The following is a 26762-nucleotide window of genomic DNA, read 5'->3' as shown; positions in this document are numbered from 1 at the left end:
CATTTTGTGTAGAGATTCTCCTCAAGACGATCTGTGCATGTTCAAGCCATATACTGTTACGTGAGGCACGAAGTCTGCTTCCTACCTAGCTGTTGATGAGAAGGCACCATTTCCAGTGGGTGCTGATATTCTTCGCCGGGACTTTTATGTTGATCATGAGATATTAGGCGCCAGCTCCAAAGAAGACGCCATCAACATAATACATCACTCTTGTAAAAAATATGTAATATGTATGTATATTATTAATAATATATTTTAATATGTAAATTAAAAGTTCGACTGTGGTGCTTTCTTGGATCCGGCAGGGGCCATCAAGATTCAACGTGATTCTTCGAGTAGTTGGTCGACTGAAGAAATCTTCGTTGGATTTCAATGGCCGCCATCATCCTACCAAAGGATCAACCAGTTACTTGGCCATTAGGAATCACGCTCATGAGCGCAACCTACATCCTGGTCCTCGCGGTCTTCTTAGCACAATTCGATCCAAATATTGGACTATTGGGGGGACCGAAACCGACTCTACCCCAAGAGCGTTTAGGTGTATCTCATTTTTTTGAATGGTGGACCGCCTCCATCGTTTATCGAGTCAGATGTGATACTTCAGACGTGTGGTCTGGAAGAGTTTTTAACCTTACTGCAACAGCGATCAAAGTAACGTTGTTAGTTGTAAATGACATGGTCCTCGTTAAGGATGAAAACTTGCCGCCCCTGATGTGGCCTTTAGCGATTGCCAAAATTGAAGACACAATTAGTCTACTAGTCTTTCGTTATCTATGCAGCTCAGCTGCGTCAGCATCTAAGTTTTTTCCACTCGCGCGCTCTCTCTTTATCTATTGTACTTCTGCGTCTGCACCGTTCGGCAAGGAAGCCCCCAAGCCATCCAAGCCCATAGAGGTCAAAAAGCGACCTCCAGGGCGATCTTTTGCGGAGATCGCGAAAAACCACATTCTCCTGGGCGTGGTCGAGAGAAACGACCCGAGTGGCAGGATTCAACGAAACAAGTGGAAGTGGGTGGAGGCAGCCTTATCCACAAAATGTTTCGAAATCTTAGCAAAAGAATCTGGCCCCCCACCTGTCTGCAAAGACGTGGGATGGTTCCTAGGCAGCGTCAAGGTAATCGCCTGTGACGACGAGCGGAGCTATACAAAGCCGCAGTAAAGGAGCTGGGGAAGGTGTATGAAGGCCCCGGACTTGTTGCGCCCAGCTGGTCCAACGTACCTTGCCGACCCCGTCCAAGGATCTGGATCCCGGCATCCATCAAGGCGCCGGACCAGATCCTCACCATGCTGCAGCGATGCAACCCGCACCTTTCTATTTCGGACTGGCGAGTGGTGAAGGTCGACGAGATGGAGGGGCCAACAAACCAGGCCATCCTCATCCTGAACAAAGAGTCCCTAGCTTCCATTGAAGCCGCTCATGGGGAGCTAAACTTCGGCTTCAGCTCAGTGACCATAAAGGTCTACAAATCGGACTCCGCCAAGGAGGATCAGGAAGGCGGTGGAGGAGTCATCGCGGAGATTCCCGCCGAGATCGAGGCATAGGAAGCCGAGGACGGCTACTCAACTGATCCTCCGCAGCCTTGCAAACATGGGTCCAATGACAGACCTAGACACATCGGACGAGTAGGGACCCGATACAACCGTGGTGGAGATGCCCACAGCAGATGTCCGTGAGGCTCCTGCAAATAAACCTCTTCCACAGTAAGGCAGCTTCCGCTACTCTTCAACTCCATCTGGCTGAGAATGGAGTCGACATAGTCCTGATCCAGGAACCTTGGACAGTGGGAGGAAATGTTTCATTAAGGACTAAGGAATATAAGCTTCTAACAGGTCCCAGCGAATGTAAAGTAAGGGCCTGCATCTTAGTCAAAAAGCACCTTAGCAGTTTTCTGCTTCATAATTACAGCGATGCAGATAACGCGGCAGATACCGTGGAGAGTCAGCCATCTCCGTTCCGAGTGCTGTCATCGTAAATGGAAAGCAAGAGCCGCCGGATGAGTATGGTATGGAGACTGGTAGAAGACATCGAAAAGCAAAACAATAAAACTAATAGGCTGTGATGCTAACGCCCACCATACACAATGGGAAAGTACAGACACAAACGACCGCGGTGAGTTCTCTTCATATGTAATAAAGGTAATGACCCCACCTTTATCATTAAGAACCGAAAAGAGGTAATAGACCTAACTCTCGTCTCTAAACCACTATTAGAAAAAGTAACTGGAGGGTGCTAGATAAGAACTTTTTCTCGGACCACAGGTATATATAATATAAACGACCCTCACAATCAACCCCTCAAAACCAGCAGTTTTCACAAACCCAAAGAAAACAGACTGGCAAAAACGCAAAAATATTTTAAGGGAAAAAATCCCAACGGGTCCCCCTACATACCCCCAAACCATTTCTAGTCTAAACGAACTAGTTTTAATTTTCACAGAAACCTGCACCACTTAAAAAGGCCTGCCCCAATAGCAAGCCCAAAAGAAAAAGAAAACCTGGTCAGCAGACTGTCCCCCCTCCGAATAGACTGCAAAACCCTTTTTAACAGGGCCAAGGCAGGAAATGAGGAGGCCCTGTGGAACGCCTACAAGAGAGCCCTTGCTAACTACAAAAAAGCCATCGGGAAAGCAAAGCGATCCTCGTGGCATTCCTTCTGCTCAGATATTGAAAATACAACTGATGCAGCCGGACTTAGAAAAATCCTCTCCCAATCGGTCACAACCCTAGGCTACCTTAAAAGAGCAGATGGCTCCTGGACCAGCACGAGTGAGGAATCTCTGGAGATACTTCTAGACACTCACTTCCCAGGAAACAGCCAAAACGCTCTCATCTCCCAACAAACAAACGCCACACTGGCAAGTATCGAACTGTGCATAGACCCAAAGGTCCTCCATTGGGCCATACACAGTTTTAAGCCATACAAATCTGCAGTTACAGACAAAATCATACCCGCACAAATCCAACATGCGGGAAATATAGCCATAAACTGGCTCTTAGACATTTTTAAAAGGTCCCTACTGTTTGGACACCTACCGCAATCGTGGTAGTCCCGAATTGTCTTTATCCCCAAAGCAGGGAAACCATCACACACCCCAAGGATTTCAGACCAATTAGTCTGTCATCCTTCCTTGAAAGAATCATCGGCCAGCATCTGAGATCAACTCTCAATCCAAGTCTCATCACAGACACACAACACGCCTACAAGAAAGGGAAATCGACAGAGACAGCACTACACTCTCTCGTCTCCAAGATAGAAATATCAGGGTACGTGGCGTAATACTTGACAGGAAACTGAACTGGAACTTGAGCCTCACCGACAGCTACAAAAAAGCTTCAATAGCACTCTTCACGTGCAAGAAAGCAATAGGGCTCAAATGGGGTACGTGGCGTAATACTTGACAGGAAACTGAACTGGAACTTGAACCTCACAGACAGGTACAAAAAAGCTTCAATAGCTTGTGGTATGGAGGCCGGCTCTGAAAAAGATATCCAGCATAAAAATGCTAGCAAAGATGCAAAGAGCCGCGGCACTCTGCATCAGCAGTGCTTAACGCACCACCCCAAACGAAGCCATACTCAACCTCCGAGCCCAGATCTAGCTGGCATGGAACAGGCTACAGTAGCGGCAATCAGGCTTAGAGATACCAAACAGTGAAACCCACAAGAAGCGGGTCACTCATGTATCCTAAAAAACATTCAAATGGGGACTACCAGGACACACTACTGCACTCCAACGAAGTACATACAAACACCGTTCAACACAATCATCCCAGAGAGGAACGAGTGGAACTTAAAGACACCTAGTCCCCAGAATGCTATATGCTTCTATACGGAAGGGTCAAAACTACAGAACAAAGTAGAAGGAGGAGTTTACTCCGAACAGCTAGGCCTACGCATCTCGTTTAGACTCCCCGATCATTGCAGCGTCTTCCAAGCTGAAGTAGCAGCAATAAGGGAGGCCCTAAAACACTTGAAATCACTAAAACCGGAAAGCTTACACGTGCACAATTTCAGTAATAGCCAAGCAGCTATCAATTCAATTGGCTCAATCTCAAGCCACTCAAAAACAGTTTCGAATTGCCGATCATCTCTACAGGAGATGACACAACAACTCGTAATCAGCCTTATATGGGTACTCGGACACAGGGACATAGAAGGCAACTCCATCGCAGATGAACTAGCTCGAGAAGGCACTACCGCGCCACTCATACAAGAGATTGAGGGCATGAGTATGCCTTTAGCTACTTGTAAACTACTACTTGGGGAAAACCTAAACCGAAAAAAACAGACAATATGGGAAAATACCACACACTGTCGGCTAACACGCCAAATATGGCCAAAAATAAGCTCAAAGAGAACGTCAAAACTTTTAAGATTGACCAGAGCAAACCTCAGCACTGCTATGAGAGTCATCACAGGGCATTGGTTGATAGGCACGCATGCCAGAAGACTAAATGCCCCGTATAATGATGTCTGGCGTAGCTGTAGGGACGAAGAAATGGAAGAAACGGTAGAGCATCCAGCACTGCAAGCGAAAAGACTTGCTCAATTAGGAAGCCGATTCCTTATAGACACGTCCGACCTGTCCGACACCGATCCACATCGGATAAAAAAAACTTCATCAGCGCCTCTGGCTGGGGAAACTGCTAACTTCACTTGAACCTCGACGGGCAAAAGGGGAAAACATACACGGTATCACAATGGACCTCTAATGTTCTAAGTGCGTCGGATAACCGACAGCCGGTAAAAACTAAGCTAACCTAACCTATTATATATACATATATTTATGTTAAAAGCATTTAAATGATTAACAAATTTATATCACACTAGAAAGAGGTACCAGATGACATCGCAGAAAGCGCTGAAGCGACACTTACATTGCCATAACTTAAGTTATAGACCGGTATGTTGTGGTTATAAACGAACATAACGTGGAAAGAAGGACCCCGGCTTTCAGAGATTGAATGTGAATATTTTATATTTTGTGTATAAATTTAAAATCTAACGTCAACGAAAGCTGTTGTATAGTTCCGCGCAAATAAAATACATTTAATATACATATGGAATTTATTTCCCACCCGTTAGGCCCCTCACTCTGCTATTCTATAATAAAATGGGAAAAATTCAAAACAATTTTTAACAGCATCGGCGTAAGTGTCACATACCGATAAGAAACAGCAAGACAGATAATGGTTTTTATGGAGTATTAAAGTGACCGGCCCTATAGGCATCAATAAGACACAAAAATTTCAATTTGCATTTTTTTTGCTATATCTGAGTCTTGAAAAGTTCACGGCTTAACTTAGAAAAAGTCCTGTCAAAACCGTCGCCTTTTGAAAGTTATTTTATGTCCACTTTCAGATAATAAATAATTTTGGAGAATCATCCATATGATAAATCCCAGTCATTCTGCTTGGGTACAGCCTGCAGAATTTATACACAAGACAAAAATCGTTACATGTCACAACACTGCTGATGTATGCCTTTATATATGTGTACATACATATGAATATTTTGTGCATCAAAGGTTCCTGACTGATATTTTGCTTTATGTGTTGTTATATTTTAATCATAGAAAATCATCAAGAAAAAAGTAATGTAAGTATTTTGAAACTGATAACTGAACTTTAAACAAATCTAACCATCGGTATTACTAAGTTTATTGTAGATATGTAATGTAAATATATATGTACATATTTATAAACATTTAACAACTAAAATGTCGATTTATCAGATAAAAATAATTATATGTGAAAATATAATTATGGAATTTATTATATTCTATCTGCTCGGTTAGACTTTGTATAAGTGTAAGAATATTAATTCACTCCCATAAATCTAGGTACTGATGTGCGAATTTTGCAGCACACTTATAAAGACACATATGTATAGGTAGTTTCACACAATCTTAAAGAAGATTCGTTGAAAATAAATACATATGTATATCATAGGGAAGGATGCATTTCCGACTGCAAAATGCGATGCACTTTTCACAAATTTGTTTTTTGAAAAGTTCCGATTCGTCGCAAAAACAACTCAGTTATTTGCTAATAACTTATAAGGTAACGTTGAATACGAAATGTTGGTTATTGTATGAAAATTACATTAAATTCAAGGCAGCATAATAACTTTTCTTTTAAAGCTACCGGTTTATTTCATACATACTCAAACATAAATAAATATATTTCTGAAACACGCGCACAGCGTTCTGTATAGTATTAACCGATACCTAATGGTAAAAGTAAATAAGTAACAGGTAGGAGAACCCGTTTCCGTCTGCATTTTTGATCAGGATCACAATATCAGTCGATCTGGCCAACTCCTTCCTTATAACGTCAATATCTAGGGCATCTGACGCAGCGCACGTGTGTACGTGTATGATGACGTACATATGTATGTATGTAGGTCCATTAACGAAAAAGATTCTTCGTACAATTTAAATATAAAATTACAATTTTTAAATTATCGTGTATCGTTATCGTTATTATATATATCGAATTTTAGGAAAAATTATGTTATTTTAAAATAATGAATAAAATTATTTATGTATTTATCTTAACTTAACACTAGGAGCATTAGCAGCTAATGCATTCCGCTTTCTACGGATTTTCTGCGGTGACAGTGGTTTATACAGAGTGAAAGGATAATATAGTTTTATATTTTATAAATTAAACAAAAAGGTCTTAATTTGTTGTTGCTATCGTTCGTTGGGTTAGCAAGTACGGTTATTGTGTTGATTGATTGAAGGGCAACTGTTTTATGAAAAGAAAGGGAGGGACAGTTAACTATTTTTTGCAGAAAGGGCATATGTTGGGAGGGATCTGTTTATGTAGTGGTCATTGGTAGGGTAGGTTTGTCCAAACCTGAGCCGGCTCATAAGGATATGTGTTGTGTGTGTTGTAGGAGGAGTTTGGCTTGGTAGCTTGAAGGATGAGCTTGTACATGGAAGTTATGTTGTTATGCAGTTCTCTTTGTTTGGTATCGACGTATTTCATATGTGGCGAGAAATGTCTGTGCGCATCTTTAGCTGTTTTGTCGGCGTATTCGTTGCATAAAGCCAGTACGAAAATTGTAGGCGATTAGAAATAGAATGACTGAGATTGGGGAACCTTGTTTAATGTCGTTTTTGAGGGGAGTGCTGTTGGATAATTTGGTAGCGTTTAGTGATATTGTAAAGAGGTGGCCCTTCAGAGAGAGGGATCTTGTTTCGGTCTACGTATAATAGAACAGATTTTCTCCTTACAAATCCGAGCTGGTGGTTATGAATAAGTTTGTTGGTCAAAACAAACCACCACTACCGTTTACCTACATATAAGTTTATCTAGAACTTTATCCAGGTATGAGTTCAGGGATTTGGGTCTGCATGATTTGGCTTCTAGTATCGGTTTTGGTGGCTTTAATATAGGAAGGACTAGGCTAACTTTGTAGGCTTGAGTTATGTGGGAATGCGTTGCGTTGGCCTTCTTTAACTCTTTCTTTCTTTCTTTCTTAACTATTTCTTTTAAGTATCTTCCATTTATTGTTTTTCCATGTTTTTAATAAAAACAAGAGAGAACGCTATAGTCGAGTTCCCCGACTATCTGATACCCGTTACTCAGCTGGTGGAAGTGCGAAGGAGAGTCTTAAACACTGACAGTTTTTGGCAATTTGTGGGCGTTAGGGTGGGCGTGGCAAAAAGTTTTTTTGCAAATCGATAGAAATTTACAAGACTAATACAAAAATGAAAAAATATCAAAACATTTTTTAAAAGTGTGGGCGTGGCAGCTTTGGGCGGTTTGTGGGCGTTAGAGTGGCCGTGGCAAAAAATTTTTTGGCAAATCGATAGAAATTTAGAAGACCAATACAAAAATTAAAAAATATTAAAACATTTTTCAAAAGTGTGGGCGTGGCAGTTTTGGGCGGTTTGTGGGCGTTAGGGTGGGCGTGGCAACATGAATCGACAAACTTGCGCTGCTTCTATGTCTTGGGAGTCTGTATGCTTAATCTCAACTTTCTAGCTTTTGTAGTTCCTGAGATCTCGACGTTCATACGGACAGACAGACGGACAGACGGACGGACGGACAGACGGACGGATAGACGGACATGGCCAGATCGACTTGGCTATAGATCCTGATCAAGAATATATATACTTTATATGGTCGGAAACGCTTCCTTCTGCCTGTTACATACTTTTCAACGAATCTAGTATAACCTTTTACTCTACGAGTAACGGGTATAAAAAGTTCCTGGTTCCTGGTTACTGTTACAGAGTTGGGTATTGAGATTTGAAATATAAGATTTTATTGCTAAAGAGTTCAGTGTTTGTTTTTTAAGGTTAAAAGAAGGTTTGGCAATGAAACTTGGTGAGGAAGGGCGAGGGAACATTTAAATAAGGATTGGAAAGTGGTCGCTACCATTAAGGTAGTCGATCATATTCCATTTAGTTTCGGAAGCTAGTTCGGCAGATACAAGCGAAAGGTCTATATGCGTGAACGTGTTGTGGGTTGAGTATTGGGGAGGAGATTTGTCGTTTAGGAGAATAAATCTGAAAGATCTATAAATGTTTGGCTTTTGAGTTGGCTCTGGGGAAAGCCCAGTGATGATGCCAGCTTGGATGGGTGAATTATTTCGATGGGTATGGGTATTATTATTTTGCAGGTTCTTAAGGCAAAATTGATATATAGAATAACGTTAGTTTTTGAATTATTCGAAATACCGTTTCGAAATCATGGTTTAGTTGGTCTTGCCTGTGGGAGAAAGATTTGTGCACTAAAATGGATGTGTCACCGAATGCATTCGAACAGAAACTGCAGTCCATTTTAAAGTTTATGGGGATATGAAGGGATAAGGTATGGGATGTGTGGGTTTCCTGAAGGGCATTCATGTATGGTCTAAACTATTTAATTTGTAATATATTTATCATTAAAATAGTTAAGTGGGGGTATAAATTGGTTGGTAAGATTAGTAAATTTCCATGTCGCAACAGGCGCTAGACGCGTCCCCTGGATTGGTTTGTTTGTTTTAGATTGCTAATGGCGAATTTTATTACCTGCTTTGTGCGATGCAATTATGCGTTTAGATGTATTGATGGGGATGCACGGGGTTTGGGGATTGTTTTTGATTAGTTAAAGGTAAGCTTATACTTTTTAGTTTACTATTTTTTGAAGAAGTTAGATCTGCGTATGATGATGGAGTCCTGGAGGGAGGAGATTCTTGTTGTTCTTTGGGTTTGTTGAGATGCTGAGGTTCTGCGTTTCGGATTAGGTCAGTGCTTTGGCTGATTTGTGGTTTTTGGTTACTGATGCAAATGGGAGCGGAGTGGTTTTAGTGTTACGAGTCCTAAGAATTGTAAGGGCAGTTTGGTTTTAGCATTTGTTAGGGATCTTCACTACAATTGGTACATTGTGGGTCCGCAGTTGTAGCAAGTTTAGTTGTTTTTACAAGTTTTGTACAAATGGCCCAATTGGAAGCAGTTATTGCATCTAGTTAATTAAGGAATGTACTCGCGGATTGAGGTTCTTTGATAGCCAATCATTACATATGGTGTACGTGAGAGTTGAATGTCAATATAATAAGACCAGTGCATTGCATAAAACTGAAACAAAAGTACAGTATAATTTTTAAAAAAGCGTACTTTATGCCTTTATTGCTAATAACTCAAGAAAGAGAAGTTTCATATGATAAAAGTTCTGTAATCTAAAGGGCAAAGGGCGAATCATCATCGTTAAAGCCATTAAAAAATCGAAAAAAATAAAAAACATTCTCTTTACTTTTGTACAAATTTTACAACTTATACAAATCTTAAAAGTAACGGTTAAGGTAACCGGTGTTTGATATAATATGTTGTTGCAGCCAAACATTAAATTACGAAGCCTATGGCAGTACTTTTAGAATTTCTAGTCATTTATATAGTTTTATATTTAAGGTGGTTTACAAATAAAATATTTAAAGAGCTTTTTAAAATCTTCGGACGCGACCATCTTAAGCTGTACATATCACAATAACTCGTCTTTTGGCCCAAAGGTTCATTATCCACTATGATTATAATGTCTCCAAGAGACAGTGGTGGTCGTTTAAAAAATTATTTGGACCGTGATCATTTGCGTGTATTCTTACCGACCCCTTCCAAAACTGGTCTGCTAATTCGTTAATCTGACACTAGCGTTCGAATCACATGTAACCAGTAGTCGTAGCCATCTTCAGATCCAAGCAGTAGGCGCCTTGAGGGATACAAAGGTTAAATAAAAGGAGTTTATTATTATGTATGTAGTCTGCACTCATTAAGGGGAACTACCTTTAGAGGCCGATAAAGAGTGATCTCGGAGATAATCAAATAAAATTTGTTTTTCAAAGGTGAAACTTGGTTTTCAACAAATTTTACAAGGGTCTTGTAAGTCATATCGTCGCTGATAAATTTCGAAAACATTTTAGTTCATCGACGACAAAAAACCCTCCAGAGCAAGAAAATGTTTGGTTTGTTGAGACTAAAATCGGTTTCAGGCTTAAATTGTAAATAATATATGGATTTATAAAGAACGGTCTTCATTGACCTACAAAGCGACTGCAAAAAAGATATTTTTTCCCATTCTCTAAAGGTGGGATTCCTCCTTGATTACAAGCTGTTAAATCATACAAATTAATTACATACGGATGTTCGAATTTTTGATAATCCCAAAAATAATAAAATTACAACTACTTCATCTTATCTTCTTCCAAATGTAAAAGCTTTAGTGTTTCATTTTTAGCTACCAGAGACGATATATATTCATTCAATTCGGGTAGTCATAATGACCAAACAATGTGGCGAGACGTTTCTAAGAAAAGGAAAAGGTTTTAATATCTTTTGAAAAATTATATATTTATATATTTATTTTAAGTATGAGTAAAAATAAACATATGAGGTTAATAGGGTTAGTCTAATGACTAAAAATATACATATGCGGTTAAAATTTGTTTTCTTTACTTTATTTATATTTAATTATCTATATTAAAGGTTAGTCCCGCAAAAACTTAAATTACATTTACTCAGAAATCGATTTTATATATAATAACATATATAACAGACTCCGTTCAGTAGTTTAAAACCATAGTCGGGTGGTTAAATGCGGTTATTATTTTTATTGGTATTAAAACTGGATGCCTAAACGAAATCGGTAAAACTAATTTAAGATCCACAAAAATAAAGTGAGTTCCGCAAAAAACGTTTAAAAAATCTGAGGCTGGTTATAGCTAATCTTCCAAAACAGCCACGCGGTTAAAGAATAGGACATATGTAGATAAATTTCAATAGATCGAACAGTTTCGAAAGCCAAAGGGCGTGCTAACAAGACCTGTTGGAAATGTTGACTGAATTTGGTGATTCTGGAGTTGGGAAAGCGTTGCGAAAAGCCTTATTGGAACCTGTACAATGTGCGTTCAAAAAGTTACGTGACTTTTAAAATTTCGCGGGCAATGTACTTTCAATTATAGATTTTTATGTTTTGTTATGTTGATACACTCTTCCCGAACATCTGTGACAAGAATCAAGTGAATGGCCTTTTTGGTGAGAGAGGCGTTAACGTTATAAGTGTTTTGCGTGCTCGTCAATTTTTTAGAATCAAAAAATATGGATCAAAGGATTTGCATAAAATTTTGTGTAATAGCGCCGAGCACTTATAACCTTTACGCCAAAAGCTAGAATTCTTTTCTATCAATTAGATTGTAATCTACCAACTGTTCCTATGACGGTCGATTTTGATTTAACTACAGACATGGCTATATCGACTCTTTATACTGAAAACTTCTGACTTTGCATCTGCTGCAAGGAAATAGAACACAATTGGAACACAATAAATAAAGCCGAAAATATTTGTATGAGAACGAAACTTTTGTGTTTCTTGCCGTGAAACACAATACATTCCCTATTTAGCGCATATTCACATTGAGCCCAGTTTGAACTAGGTATTTTTACTTAGTCAAACGATTTCATTTACTTTTATTAATTTTAAGATCAATTTGAAAAAAATAGTTTAAAGCACATAAACAAAGAAAGTCCCACAAGGGTTCTAGGATCTGTGTTTAGAGATATTTTTTCACTTAATTTTCTTTTAAAATTCTAATGAAAGTGTTATCGGGAGGAGTCTTGTTTCTATTGGCCTCAAATTGAGGTGCCGAAATTGTAGAGATACCATAAATTGATTTTTTCAGTCATTTATATATCGAAAAATAACATTACGGGATAAAATACTTCACATTCAGGTTATATTTATATCTCTATCTTATTTGTTTCCGCTTTTGCCCTAAAAATTCAAAGTTAATTGTAGATTGTTTATAATCCTATAATCCACATGCTAAAATTTAGAGACATAGACGACTTCGGATCTGTATCTTTGAATTTGTAATATTGACGTAAAACTTTTTTTGTCTGTGAAATTTTAGTATTAATAAAAAAAAAAAAGATAATCACTTAGTTAGATAACTTTCTAGATTAGCGAGAACGAAGGTTTTGTATTAATAACAATTTTAGTATTTAACGAAAATTGTATCGTGTATTTCGCCCAAAGAAAATCTTTTATGATTGATGCCATAAACACCCTGTTTTGTTGGCTTGCTTCAGTAATACTGCTTGTAAGCCTATATATATTGTGATCGGACAACCCGTGTGTTATCTTAAATAGCAAATTTTTGTATTTAAGTTGGAAAATAGTTGGTTTTTTGCGTTTATATTTTAAATAATTTCTACATATTTTTGTGCATAATGAACATCACTATTTTACAACTAAGCAAGAAAAGAAATTAACTTCACTCGGTGACGCCATTTTGTAAAACTTTTTATACACTCCTTATAAATGGAATTTGGTAAAAAAAGGTAAATTTTTTTGAAGTCTATTGCCAATTTAAGTAGTAAATATTGAATATATTTTGTATGTGTTTTGCTAAATGTTTAAAATATGTACAAAATGTTTTAAAGTATTAACCAAGTTTGTCTGCATTATTGTTTAAAGGTAATGTAAAGTACATGGAATGTAGAAGTGTCTTTAACTGCGAATGCACATATGCATATACATGTCTATTTATGTATGTATATGTACATTTTTATGTTTATATATGTTCGTATGCACACTCTTTTATGTGTATACATAACGTGTTTCATATCAAGGTAACACAAAATCGTTATTTTTATTTCTTTAAAGGTATAAGGGTGGTCGGACACCTTCTATTAGGTCCAGTGAAAGGCGTCGTCCTCAAAGTGTTTCATCAATATCCACACTATCCCCGAGAGTTGTTTTGTCAAGATTGGAACCGAGGGAGTTTGAACGTCTTCGACTATCCTACAAAGTTGCAATCGACCAAAGAAGATCCAGAAGCTGCCGTGGCATGAACATGGGTCAAAAAATTAGTGGCGGAGTCAAAACAGTTAGTCGTAATGATTCACAGTCTACATTCAAACCAATAATACCAAGAGAGTTACAAGCTGATTTCGTTAAACCTGCGCGAATCGATATTTTACTTGATATGCCGCCAGCATCTCGAGATCTTCAATTAAGGCATTCATGGAACTCCGAAGATCGGTCTTTAAACATTTTTGTAAAAGAGGACGACAAGTTGACATTTCATAGGCACCCAGTGGCTCAAAGTACTGATTGCATTCGCGGAAAAGTCGGACTTACAAAGGGATTGCACATTTGGGAAATTTATTGGCCAACAAGGCAAAGAGGAACACACGCTGTTGTTGGCGTATGCACTGCAGATGCACCATTACATTCAGTTGGATACCAAAGTTTAGTCGGATCAACTGAACAAAGTTGGGGCTGGGACTTAGGAAGAAATAAATTATACCATGACTCAAAAAACTGCGCTGGAGTCACATATCCAGCCATTCTTAAAAACGACGAAGCTTTTTTAGTTCCAGATAAGTTCTTAGTAGCGTTAGATATGGACGAAGGAACACTAAGCTTCATTGTTGATCAGCAGTATCTCGGTATTGCGTTTAGAGGACTGCGAGGAAAAAAACTATATCCAGTTGTTTCGGCGGTTTGGGGACACTGTGAAATAACAATGCGTTATATTGGTGGATTAGATCGTGAGTACATTTGAAATATTTTATTTAATTTAAATATGACGATACTAGGTTCGTTGAAAAGTATGTGACAGGTAGAAGAAAGCGTTTCCGACCCCATAAAGTATATGCATTCTTTATCAGGGTCACTAGCCAAAACGATCTGGCCGTGTCTATCTTTGTGTCTGTCAGTTTGGGTGAATGCTGTGGTATCGGGACGAGATAAAAAGTTGAGATTAGGTATGGCGATTCTAGTTAGGCCTATATATGTGCAAGTTTCCATGCCCATATATATATATATATATATATTTGTGTATACTTTTATATATATATAGTCAAAATAATGATAGTGCCCACAGACTTTTCAAACAACAAAACAATAAACATCTTTTGCAACGTTTTACATTTTTTTTTTTTATCAATGAAACTTAACATACAGCTTTGTTCATTGAAATATCAGTGCTTATGATCTAATTAAACTATGACTTACACTTTTAATGGAAAAATTTTCTTTATAATATCATTAGGTATTTTCAAACAACTCAACAAATGTTTCCCTCTTTTTTCTTCAATAGTTTTGAAAATATGGACAAAAACAACAAAAAAGACCCACTAAAATAGCAGTGTTATAAAAAAATATCAACAAAATTCTACCTGACTTAGACATAACATTGTTTTTCTTACTAATATTTTGATTGGGGTCTAATATTTTGTTGTATAGCCTATGTTGCTGGCATTGTGTCCACCAAGTCCCTGCATCGTTGGGGGGAAATCTAAACTCATGCATCCTGCACAACTTGCCAAAGGTCAGTATTAGAGCTCGGGGAGTTCTTCAACACATAATGTTTAATGTCGCCCCACAGGTTTTCGATCGGTTTTAGATTGGGAGATCGTGTTTATTAGGTTTATTAGGCCAGTTTAATTGGGTTTTGGCGAAATCTTACCTCTGCCTTTGACTATGTGGGGACACTTAAATTTTCATTCTGTAGTCGTCGTCGAAGGATTAACCTTGCTCAAACGCACTTTGTGTCGATCCTCTGTATCTTAGGTTTATGGCACCACAATTTACGGGCTTCAAATCATATTTAATGGCATTAGATCCTTTCTAAGCTTATTTTTTTTTAATTGATTGTCCTTTTAAATATACTAATCAACTTAACCAAACTCACTTTTTGCAAAATATTGATCATTTCGAGACTTTTCGTTGGACAAACCCAGACATTTTTATTCTAATGATCAGCTTAAAAATTGTGAATTTGCTCAACAATATAAAGATATAAATAAGCATAACTTGAAAAACTAACGGGACTTTCTTTTTTTTCTACCTATACAGCCCATTTTACAAAAATTAGTAAAAAAAAAAAGTTGCTCACGAAAAGGGATAGTTTCTCATCCACTGTTATTTTAATGAACACAAAAAACATAAGGTTAATTCATTTGATTTCTCAGAAAAAAAAACAAGAAAGAACGCTATAGTCGAGTTTCCCGACTATCTGATACCCTGACAGTTTTTGGCGGTTTGTGAGTGTTAGAGTGGGCGTGGCAAAAAGTTTTTTTGCAAATCGTCAGAAATTTACAAGACTAATAGAAAAATGAAAACATATCAAAACATTTTTCAAAAGTGTGGGCGTGGCAGTTTTGGGCGGTTTGTGGGCGTTAGAGTGGGCGTGGTAAAATGAATCGACAAACATGCGCTGCTTCCATGTCTTGGGAGTCTATGCTTAATCTCAACTTTCTAGCTTTTGTAGTTACTGAGATCTCGACGTTCATACGGACAGACACTGACACCACTTAATGACATCGACTGGATTAGTCGCAAAGCACTAGTTGGCAAGTTTACTGAAATGAAAAATGACTTTGGAAAATGCATAAGACTTTTCAGAAAGAAATAATAGTAGTGCATTTTTTTAAACAGCATCACAGCCAAATTAAATCTATGTAATAGCCCTATATTTAATGTTTATTTTAGTATTTTGTTGAATAGCCTTTTTTTCCGATAAAAGACGCACAGCGCTTATGCATGGAATCAACTAAATTCTGCCATCCTTGCACAGGAATAGAGTCCCATAACCTTTGTACAGCTTCCCAGAGTTCAAAGCTATTACTCGGTTTCGTTTCTGAGAGTGATCTCTTTACGTCACACCACAAATTCTTACTTGGATTGAGATCGGGTGACTCTGCGGGCCACTCCATGACATCGCATTGTTTGACTGCGAAAAGAGAACCGAAAATAACTTAACGTTCTGAGAGAGCAGAGAATTACCGTCACTTGTGTGAAAAAATTATTTGAATATGCTAGGGCATAGTGGAAATAATGAGAAAAAACTTGTTGCTTCACCGGCACTACTATTATTTTGACCGCAAGTGTACATACATGAATATGTGTAAGCATGCATATACATATGTACATATACATACATATATAAGTAGGTTTAGATACACCCTACAGTACCAGTCCCAAAGGAATCCTAGGGTGTCTCTAGGAATCCCGAGGATTTTTCCATACAAATCAGCAAGGAATTTCCATACAACAGGCGTTTGTGACGAGGAATCACAAGTTCCCGAGTAAATTCCTGGGTAATATCGAAAAATAAGCAAGGGTTTTCTCGTGGAATACAAGATGAATTCCTAGGGAATCCCGTTAGTATTCCTCGGGAATCCCTTTAGTATTCCTCGGGAATCCCTTTAGTATTCCTTGTGAATTTCCCGGGAGTTCCTTTATAATGCTCCTCTTCAATCCCTCGGGAAAATACCTGTAAATCCAGAAAAATATTCCAAAAAACATAAAAAATGGAATTAAATGTTAAATAACATTTTTATTTTTTCTTTTATTACATTAATCTTTTTTGTTTGCATTGTTTTCTACACATGCCAGTGCTTTGGTCCAAGGCTTTCTCCGCTGGCTGCTGACTTCTAATGTGCTCATGCTATCTGTACAGAAAAATATTTTAATAATATATATTAATATCATGTAGTTTGGAATTTAGTTTATCAATGCGAAACACTACTTACCGGTTTTATACATATATTTGTCGGAGCGCTAAAAGTTATTTTATGATTGTGTAGCGAGTCCCTTGATAGCTTTTTCAATTGTTCTTCCACTGCTTGTGTGTTCCTTCTTAACTTTTTCCTTAGAGAAGAACCACCACGCTAAACCAGGGCCACACTCGATCTTTTTGTATGTCAAGATCTCACAACCAAATACAAACCGTCCTATCGATTAGTATCGTAAGCAAGTTGTGTCGATAAGGCGCTCATTTCAAAATAACATTTCCTTCTCCGATACGGCCATTATGATAAATTACACGCCCTCGTGTATGAGCTACGTCCTGCCATAAATCAGAGATTCACACACTGCATTCAGACTTCAGTTCTAATTTTAATGTGACAATCAACTTAGTCTTAGTCTTAGTCATTAACATCGTTGTTTTCCTTTAACATAATCTTTAGTTTACATTAACCAACGTTATACTTCATCACTTGTTCTAATACTTCAAGTTCTTAACTATTTCGTTATACATCTTTCTCCTTAAATCCTTCGTTAAAGATCTTTTTTTTTTAATTTTTCATATTTCAAATCAAAGTATTCCTTAACTTTTCATAATACAACTCAAATCTTTCTTTTAATAATTCTTTAAATTTTTCTCTCCATAGTTCAACTAATTTAAATTCAATTCAATTCATTCGTTTCATTTCTTACTTAATTTCTCTCTTCTTTTATTTCAACTTTTAATCATTCTCTTTTTTTTTTTATTTTCTTTCCAAACAATAACATCATTATAATACCACTCTAGGGTCAGGTACCGCCACGTAGCCATCGACAACTGTGTATTTCCATACACCTTCCGCCATTCTACTCTCTATTTCAACATCTCCATTCACTTTCTCTTTCATCAACTTCCATACCGTCTCTTTCAACGGCTTCACTACTGTCTCTTTCAACAGCTTCCATACCGTCTCTTTCAACGGCTTCACTACTGTCTCTTTCAACAGCTTACATACCGTCTCTTTCAACGGCTTCACTACTGTCTCTTTCAACAGCTTCCATACCGTCTCTTTCAACGGTTTCACTACTGTCTCTTTCAACAGCTTCCTCTGACAGGCTAACATCGATCTCCAGCTCGCTTGGCACCTGCCCATTTGGAAATCTTCTCAATCTTTCATGCGCATACTTATAACGTCTATTACCCTTCATACTCTTTAAGGTATATCTGTCATTATCCAATACTTCTGTAATCTCAAATGGACCTCTATATTTAGCATCTAATTTAGTCTGGTTTCTCTCACTATTATTAAGCAACACAAAATCTCCAACACTAAATTTTACTACCTTAGCTCTGCCTTTTTCAAACCTTTCCTTCTCATACTTTGCCGATCTTTCTATATTTTCTAAAGCTTGAGTTCTTATCTTGGTCAGATCTATTTCTGTTTCTGGATCATGAATTGGAACAAGACCTAAAGGACGAGCAACCTTTCCCATTAATAATTCTAACGGGCTCGCTTTTGTTATCTTATTAGCAGTACAATTAATAGCTAACTGCACGTTTGTTTCAACAGCTGTCAATAAATTTTTTAAGGTACTCATAACGGCTTGCTCCTGTTGCTATCAAATGTAGTTTTATGTTTTGGGAAGAGCAAAATTCAACAAACTTGGCACCTGTGAAACTTCTTCCCTGATCAGCCACAATACGAATAGGGACTCCAAACAAAGAAATTGATGATTTCAACGCCATTACACAACTTTCTGCACTTAATGTGAAAGTGTGGTAAAGATAAACGTACTTGGTAAATGCATCGATCTGTACAATTACATATTCCTTACGATCGCTTTTACCACTAAGCTTGCCTGTTATGTCTATGTGGATAGTATGCCATGGAACGTTTATTTTGGGAATAGGATTTAATTCCATTTGTACTTTCCCAGAGGATGATTTGGAAACTCTGCACGTTATGCAATTTTCAACAAATCTTCGAACATATTTGGCCATGCCCTCAAACCAATAGTAATCGTATACCTTGTCGAGTGTTTTCTCCCAGCCCAGATGCATCATGGATTCATGTACTTGGTTAATAACCGACCATCTAAATCCGCGAGGCACTACTGGCAAACACAGCGTCTTGCCATTTCTTTGTATCACTCTATACAAAACTCCACCTCTCAAATCATATGTCTTAGACAGCTCGAATGGTAATTCATCATCGTTCAACTTGGTAATGATTTCTACAATATCTTGATCTTTTTGTTGCTCTGCACGAATCCAATCCTCAGATACTTCAGTTAATTCGATTCGCTTCTCAACGATCTTTGCATATTCAGGGGAATTTTCCGGAGGAAGTGGATTTCTGGAAAAGATCTCAGCATGGGCCATACGCTTGCCTTCCCTATACTGTATATCAAAATCGAAGGACTGCAAATAAGCCCACCAGCGATAGACTCTAGGCAACAACTCAATCTTATTTCGTGATGATTTTAACGAATTACAGTCAGTGAATATTACAAACTTTCTGCCATGTAAGTATTGCCGAAAATGCTTAACAGCATTAACCACGGCAAGTGTTTCCAACTCATATGAGGTATATTTGGATTCACATACACTTGTTGTCTTGATATAATATTCCACTACATACGGTTTATTTTCTATTCTGTGTAAGAGTATAGCACCATATCCGATTGCACTGGCATCGGTATGCAATTCGATTGGATACTGCGGGTCAAAGATAATTAAGACAGGTTTATTTGTAAGAATGTGAATAATTTTTCTTCGAATTGCCTCGTGTTCTGTACTCCACTCAAACTTATTTTTCTCTGAGGTGAGAAAATATAAAGGCTTCATTAGCTGAGAAATTCCGGGAACAAACTGTCGAAAGTACGAGGCTAGCCCAATAAACTGTCTCAATGTTGTTACAGACCTCGGAGGGGGCAAAGCATTCAGAGATTCTACCTTGCGATTATTTGGGCTAATCTCCCCTGCTCGTACTTCAAATCCTAAATATTAGACAGAAGTCCGTAAAAAGAAACATTTTTCAACATTAAATGAGAATCCAGACTTTGATAAAATATCCAAAACAATTTTTAGTCTTTCAAGTGCCAATTCCTTGGTTGGAGCTACAATCATTATGTCGTCCATATACACAATGACATACGAATAGGCGAGATCACCCAAGGCCTTTATGACTGCTCTTTGAAAAACTGACGGTGCATTCTTGAGTCCGAATGGCATCGACAGGAACTCGTACTGTCCATCAGGGGTGACGAATGTCGTATATTCGACAGAGTTCGGATGCATAGGAACTTGGTAATATCCACTTGCCATGTCTAAGCAGGTGAAAAACTTTGCACCGCGCAGCCTGGCTATCTGATCAGATATTAAAGGCAAGGGAAACTTGTCGGCAACTGTATTGGAATTCAATTCTCTATAATCCACGCAAAGTCTGGCTGATCCATTCTTCTTCTTCACCAATAGAACAGGGCTCGCAAAAGGGGAGCTACTCGGTCTGATAACCTTGCAATCTAACAATTCTTGAACTTTTTGTCGAACTATATCTCTCTCGCTGGGACTCAATCTATATGGTCTTCTCTGTACCGTTTTGGTCTGATCAATCAATCGAATTTGCATTTCACCAGAATTGACGCGAGTCTGAGACGTACCCTGTATAAAACAATCTGAGTAGGAGTTTAACAATGTTATTATTTCGTTTTTGTTTTCTCCATTTACATTGCTTTCTTTTATATCAAATGAGTTGTCTATGAATTTAGAGCACGTTTTAACAATTTTTGTTTCATCGTTAATTATTTCAACCCCTTTACAAGATACTACTGCAGCATATCCCTGAGCCAACACTTCTCGTCCCAGTACAATATTATTTGACATACAGTCATCAGGTACAACATGAAATGTTACATTTAAACTATTTCCATTAATAAGAATATTGTTATCAATCTGCATTGTACTACAAACATTTGCATTTCCGATACCTTTTAAGCTAACTACGTTATTTACTTTTCTACCGCTTAGCTTCTCTGCAAAACTCTCTTTAACCAAAGAGCACTCTGCTCCAGAATCGAAAAAGATTGGAAAGTCCTCACCTCGTAACAGCATACTTGTCTTCGGTTCATCCACCACGCACAGCTCAGCTCTCTTTTCGTTCCGCAATCCAGCTCCACCGCCTGTCATATTTTTAGGGCATTGTGAGGCTATATGACCTTGCTCTCGGCAACGATAGCTAGTTATATTGTCTTTAAAATGCTGCTGAAATGGTTGGCTTCCTCGTTGATCCTGTCTCGACATGCCGGCGCTCTGCTTCTTGTTTCGGCAATTAATCATTTGGTGCCCCATCTTTCCGCAAAGATGACACTTCAGCTTTTTTCATGAAAGTTTCCCAAAAGTTGGAACTCCCGGTTTTTGATAACCTGTAATTTCAGTTCTGCTTTGATTAATGTCGAGAGACTACATCATTAATCTGTCATTAGACAATTCTGAGTGTTGATTGGATATATTAGAAAAGAAAGAAATATATTTGTTATTTATCCCTTTTCATTACTTTCTTTATATACCCAAAGTGATTTCGGAGGTTGTAAATGCATCGCGTGATGACTTCAGTTTTAATATGGATTTTGTAAGACTTTGCGTTCAGTGGATGTCGAAACAATTTTTCGTTCATATCGCCTTAGCTCTGCAGAATAATCATAGATGTGAGCGCTTTCACTTTAACGTGCAGTTTTTAGCCACCTTTGCAATCCTGATTTGTGTATTCCTTACAACTTGGAAAAGTGCGACCGCAAGATATTTAAGTTTTTTTACGGTTTCCAGGTTCCCTTCATCCAGCAGTCAGTGTTCGTTTTCCGCCGGACGACTTCTTATGAGGGATTCTAGCATAAATCCCAAGTTTTTGACAGATATGTACTTTTCCATATGGTGTTGCTTTACAACATTTTAATCGAATACTGCTTTAAAGTCCACATGTATATCGGCTTCTGTATGACTGGCTGTAGCAGCGAAAAAAATTATGTACTCCCGCCTAAAAGCAGGTAAAAATTCACTCAGAATTAGGTATTTCATCCTAATCAATTAGGCGTAAGCACTATTAAGGGGAAAATCTTCGAAATAGCCTTCGGGATTGACACGATCGTCCTCTGCAGTGGCGGGGTATAGCTTTTTTTTTTTATTAAAATAATTATTGTTTTTCTAAAGCTTAGTGTGTTTAAGGAGGTCGTCTACCCTGGCGCTCAACTTTTTGAAGTTCTAAAATTTTCGAAATTCCATATCTTCAAAACTGGACATGGTCAAAAAAAAGTAATTGGTGGTCAAACATGGTCAAACGATTCCACCTTTCAAATTTCAAAAATTCGATTTTTGCGGACCCAGCTTCTTTGAGCTGTTTGCTCGTCGTTGAATAGACCACTTCCCGTGCAACGAGGTCAAACGGTCGTAACAATATTTTAGCTTGAGAACCTTGAAAAATTTTTTTTTAAACTGAATTTTGACGACCGTTTTGAAAAAAAATACTTTTGGGAAAACGCGTTTAAAGATAAACGATAAAATTACACGATGGCAAAACTGACAATTTAGTCAAACTTACGAATTATCTATTCCAGCACCATACAACTCCTTACTCTTCATTTTTGGCGTTCCAGATCAGCTACTTTCATCTTTTTACGAATAATTCTCGCATTTTTCACCACGTCGCTGATCCTGCGCTCCGAGCGCTGTATGCGTTCCTCGTCCAGTCTCGCTCCACTTGCTTTAGCTTGCGGCCCCAAAGTGATTTCCAAAACATCCATTGTTTTCAGAATGCCCGAAAATCCTTCGTTGTAAATAATGACAGCGAGATGAGTTGCGATTTCGACTACATCTTTCCCCGAATGTAGGTGTTTTGGAGCCAATATCCAGATTCAGCTGTTCAACGATTTATTGTTGTTTTGGGTGTATGCACCCAAGCAGCGCTCCAACAATGAATTTGCCGACAAATCCGTGTAAATTGGCTTTATCAGTTTCACGATCAAGGGATCGATGGGTACTCTCTTGTGAGTGCAATCGGCCACGGTCCCTGCCGCTTTCGCCTGACGCCACTTGCACCAACTGTTCTCGCCAGGGAGACACTTCTTGTGTTGCGGTTTTTTGTCTGAGGAGCAACAATGTTCCAAAGATGCCCCAATTTCTGTTTTCATTTTATCGACAGAATCAAAATTTCTGCGTATTGAAAGGCCATAGAATTTGGTTAATTCACCAATCAGTTTATTAGTCAGTTTGCCTTTGCCATTCCCCCCAACGCCATTGTTTGCTTTTTTCAAATTTCTAAGTCTCGTCCCCATTCTTTCTTCGACATGACCAAAGCATTCATTTTTCTCAACAATTACTTCATCGTTGTATGGGTTCGAATAAAGAATCCCATTAAAAGTTTTACTATCTCCGCCAACATAACAAGCGTATTTTACCCCATGCCTCGCGACTGATCGTTGAAACATTTCCATTTTTCCCGCGCTTCCACAGTGATTAATTGAGCTATTCTCTTTATGTTGTTCGTACCATGATTCATACTCTTAAATATTTTCTTTCCCGCAACTTTGACACTTTAACTACTCTCAACTACAGTATCGATTGCCACTGTAGATTCCGATCAAAGTAGAAACGCGAAACATCGAAGAGAAACCTCTCTTTTTCAATGTACCGTCCCCCGAAACAGTCAAACGATCAATTGGTTTACCGTGTTCTACATTGAATTGTTATACCCGTTACTCGTAGAGTAAAAGGGTATACTTCGTTGAAAAGTATTTAACAGGCAGAAGGAAGCGTATCCGACCATATAAAGTATATATATTCATGATCAGGATCAATAGCCAGCCGAGTCGATATGACCATGTCCGTTTGTCCATCTGTCTGTCCGTCCGTATGAACGCTGAGATCTCAGGAACTACAAAAGTTAGAAAGCATACAGACTCCAGAGACATAGACACAGCGCAAGTTTGTCGATTCATGTTGCCACTCCCACAAACCACCCAAAACTGTCATGCCCACAATTTTGAAAAATGTTTCATATTTTTTCATTTTTGTATTAGTCTTGTAAATTTCTATCGATTTGCCAAAAAACTTTCTGCCACGCCCACTCAAACACATACAAACCGCCAAAAATTTTCAGTGTTTAAGGATCTCTTTCTCCCTTCCACTAACTGAGTAACTAACAGATAGTCGGGGAACTCGACTATAGCGTTCTCTGTTGTTTTCTTTATCTACAGCTATGTCCAACGCGATATCATATACGGCGCTTGCGGCGGTCGCGATGTTGCTGAGGCACGCGTAATATGTATTTTTGGAAAGTCCGCCAAAAATGTCCATAAATCCGAAAAAATGTATTAATGATATCAAAACCAAGACCCTTTAAACGGAAGACAAAGACAAACCGACGATTAATCTCATTAGCGCGATTTATTGGGCATGAATGGACCTTTTTATCCTCACACAATTTACACTGCATGAGAATCGTAAACGCCAAACCTTCCTTCCCAGTCATGCAAAACTAAATTCTCCCGTGGCATTCTTTGCATATCACGTTTTCCGAAATCGACACAAAAACCGACACGAACTCCAAAATAAAATACACGAAGCCTGTCGTTATTGCAGCTTGCAGAGAGTGATTCCTCTTCAACTTCTTTACCGACGTGCTGACGTACGACGTCTCCTTCTCGGAAAAATGAGGGTTAGGTGAATTTTTTTTCGAGTATTTACCGCCCACACGATTACCGCCCCTTTTGTTTTTTTTGTCCATTTCTTTTCTTTTTTCACAACGAGCAAAACTACCGCACAAGTGACAAACACTCAGAATCATACAAAGATTACTCCCGTCATTCGGAATAATAGCCGGCCGCGACACCTGCTTCTGAGTGATGTGAACAGGCATTGCGGGCCTATGTTTGAGGCTCGATCTCTTAAGCCAGCATGCTTTCGATCAAATCTGTTACAGGTTATGTTCTTATTTATGTCTAAATTAGAAATATGCAAAAAAAATTAGTTTTTTCAAACTGCGAAGGTAGACGACCCCCTTGAGATTGCCTTGAAAGAAGTTGTTAGGCATGGGACGAAATTCAATTATATATCACCATTTATAAGTGAAGGCATATTTATTTCTTTTCCACATTAAACGATTCTTTTGCCACTTCGACCAATGTGTGTATTGTTTTCGCTTTTCCCACCTTAAAATCACCATTAGTTAAAATCATTTTTTTTCTTGCACAGACGGCCATACTATAATTGGTCTGAGTTTTTATTTTCGTTAATCTTAAAGTATACTCGTAGAGCATACTAGATCATTCATCATACTCTACGAGTATACTAGATTCTTTGAAAAGTGTGTAAGAGTCAAAAGAAAGCGTTTCCGACTATATAGAGTATATATACATATTCTTAATCAGGATCAATAGCCGAGTCGAACTGGCTATGTCCGTCTGTGCCTGTTTATCCGTATGAGCGTCGAGATCTCAGAACCTATAAAAGCGAAAGTTTGTTAACTGATGTAGCCACGCCCACTTCTGGAATATGTTTTAATATTTATACCCGTTACTCGTAGACTAAAAGGGTATACTAGATTCGTTGAAAAGTATGTAACAGGCAGAAGGAAGCGTTTCCGACCATATAAAGTATATATATTCTTGATCAGGATCAATAGCCGAGTCGATCTGGCCATGTCCGTCTGTCCGTCCGTATGAAACACAGTTTTTGGCGGTTTGTAGGCGTTATAGTGGGCGTGGCAGAAAGTTTTTTGGCAAATCGATAGAAACTTACAAGACTAATACAAAAATGAAAAAATATCAAAACATTTTTCAAAAGTGTGGGCGTAGCAGCTTTGGGCGGTTTGTGGGCGTTAGAGTGGGCGTGGCAAAAAGTGTTTTGGCAAATCGATAGAAATTTACAAGACCAATACAAAAATGAAAAAATATCAGAACATTTTTCAAAAGTGTGGGCGTGGCAGTTTTGGGCGGTTTGTGGGCGTTAGAGTGGGCGTGGCAACATGAATCGACAAACTTGCGCTGCTTCTATGTCCCTGGAGTCTGTATGCTTAATCTCAACTTTCTATCTTTTGTAGTTCCTGAGATCTCGACGTTTATAAAAAGATACATTTGCTATGTTCACGGTAGATTTACTTTGCACTGTGAAAAGTACCAAATCTTATAAGTTTAAGCATTTAGAGTTCTTAAGGTTTTCATAAAATATATATATATATATTACAAAAAAAAAACAATTTCTTACTTGTATCTTTTAAGCCGAACCTTTGCCTTTAATGGATCTTTGTCGAAGAACAATTCGTCAAAAAATTGGTCGCACGAACTTGGAGGAGCGCATTCAACAGCTTCAACTTCCTTTATCAATGAAAACTTATTTATTGTATAAAAACCGTAGATAATAGTTTTGTTAAGTAGATGGAGAAGCAATTTCAATTTTGCTGCATGTGATGAAAGCAGCAAAAACAAATTGTGTTAGATTATAATAGTATTAGATCAATGTTTGTCTGTCCTCCAACAGGAAAATCATAGGTATACAATTCGTAATAATACTTTACTTTAGCTGTAAAGATATATTGAATATTAAGAAGCATTCAAATAATAGTATGTACACGGAATGACATCTCACATTTTGCAATAAATTGGAGAATCGTGTTTCTTCATGTAGCATTATTTAAAAACTATACTCACTTCGTGTTATATAAAAAAGTATATTTGTAAAAATATTAAAACCTAAAACCGCAGTTTTACT

At 38.1% G+C, this 26762-nt stretch overlaps 1 protein-coding gene and 1 long non-coding RNA gene across 7 annotated transcripts; one reads left to right on the top strand and one right to left on the bottom strand.

Moving 5' to 3' along the window:
• Positions 1-5467: 5467 nt before the first annotated feature.
• LOC6539170 (protein gustavus) lies at positions 5468-26683 on the top strand. Of its 5 annotated transcripts, none has more exons than XR_005560004.2 (4): positions 12591-12825; positions 13151-14040; positions 19334-19528; positions 26273-26402. XR_005560004.2 is itself a non-coding variant. In XM_015189779.3 (3 exons), coding segments are annotated over exons 1-3 (1032 nt in total). In that variant the 5' UTR covers positions 5468-5595; the 3' UTR covers positions 26413-26683. The 5 variants fall into 5 exon arrangements, 3 of the variants coding, with proteins under 3 accessions (XP_015045265.1, XP_039226219.1, XP_002086071.1); XR_005560005.1 differs by lacking the exon at positions 19334-19528 and adding an exon at positions 21828-22045 and having other exon boundaries at positions 12595-12825; XM_015189779.3 differs by lacking the exons at positions 12591-12825; positions 19334-19528 and adding an exon at positions 5468-5597 and having other exon boundaries at positions 26273-26683.
• LOC120320513 lies at positions 8108-12466 on the bottom strand. 2 transcript variants are annotated; one of them, XR_005560007.1, is made up of 3 exons: positions 10273-12466; positions 10095-10198; positions 8108-9573 (listed from the first exon to the last, which is right to left on the bottom strand). It is a non-coding gene; the product is annotated as an uncharacterized LOC120320513 (long non-coding RNA). The 2 variants fall into 2 exon arrangements; XR_005560006.1 differs by lacking the exon at positions 8108-9573 and having other exon boundaries at positions 9730-10198.
• Positions 26684-26762: the final 79 nt, after the last annotated feature.

Source organism: Drosophila yakuba, chromosome 2L (genome assembly GCF_016746365.2).
Source record: "Drosophila yakuba strain Tai18E2 chromosome 2L, Prin_Dyak_Tai18E2_2.1, whole genome shotgun sequence".
Classification (NCBI taxonomy): domain Eukaryota; kingdom Metazoa; phylum Arthropoda; class Insecta; order Diptera; family Drosophilidae; genus Drosophila; species Drosophila yakuba.
This window is presented reverse-complemented; position numbering and strand designations above follow the sequence as displayed.

Excerpts from the sequence above, each read along its gene's own strand:
- LOC6539170 (XM_002086035.4), top strand. The coding sequence starts at position 12,806 with ATGGAATTTGGTAAAAAAAG. Across the intron at positions 12,826-13,150 it reads ATGGAATTTGGTAAAAAAAG|GTATAAGGGTGGTCGGACAC; the intron begins GTAAATTTTTTT and ends ATTTCTTTAAAG. Across the intron at positions 14,041-26,272 it reads TTATATTGGTGGATTAGATC|CCGAACCTTTGCCTTTAATG; the intron begins GTGAGTACATTT and ends GTATCTTTTAAG.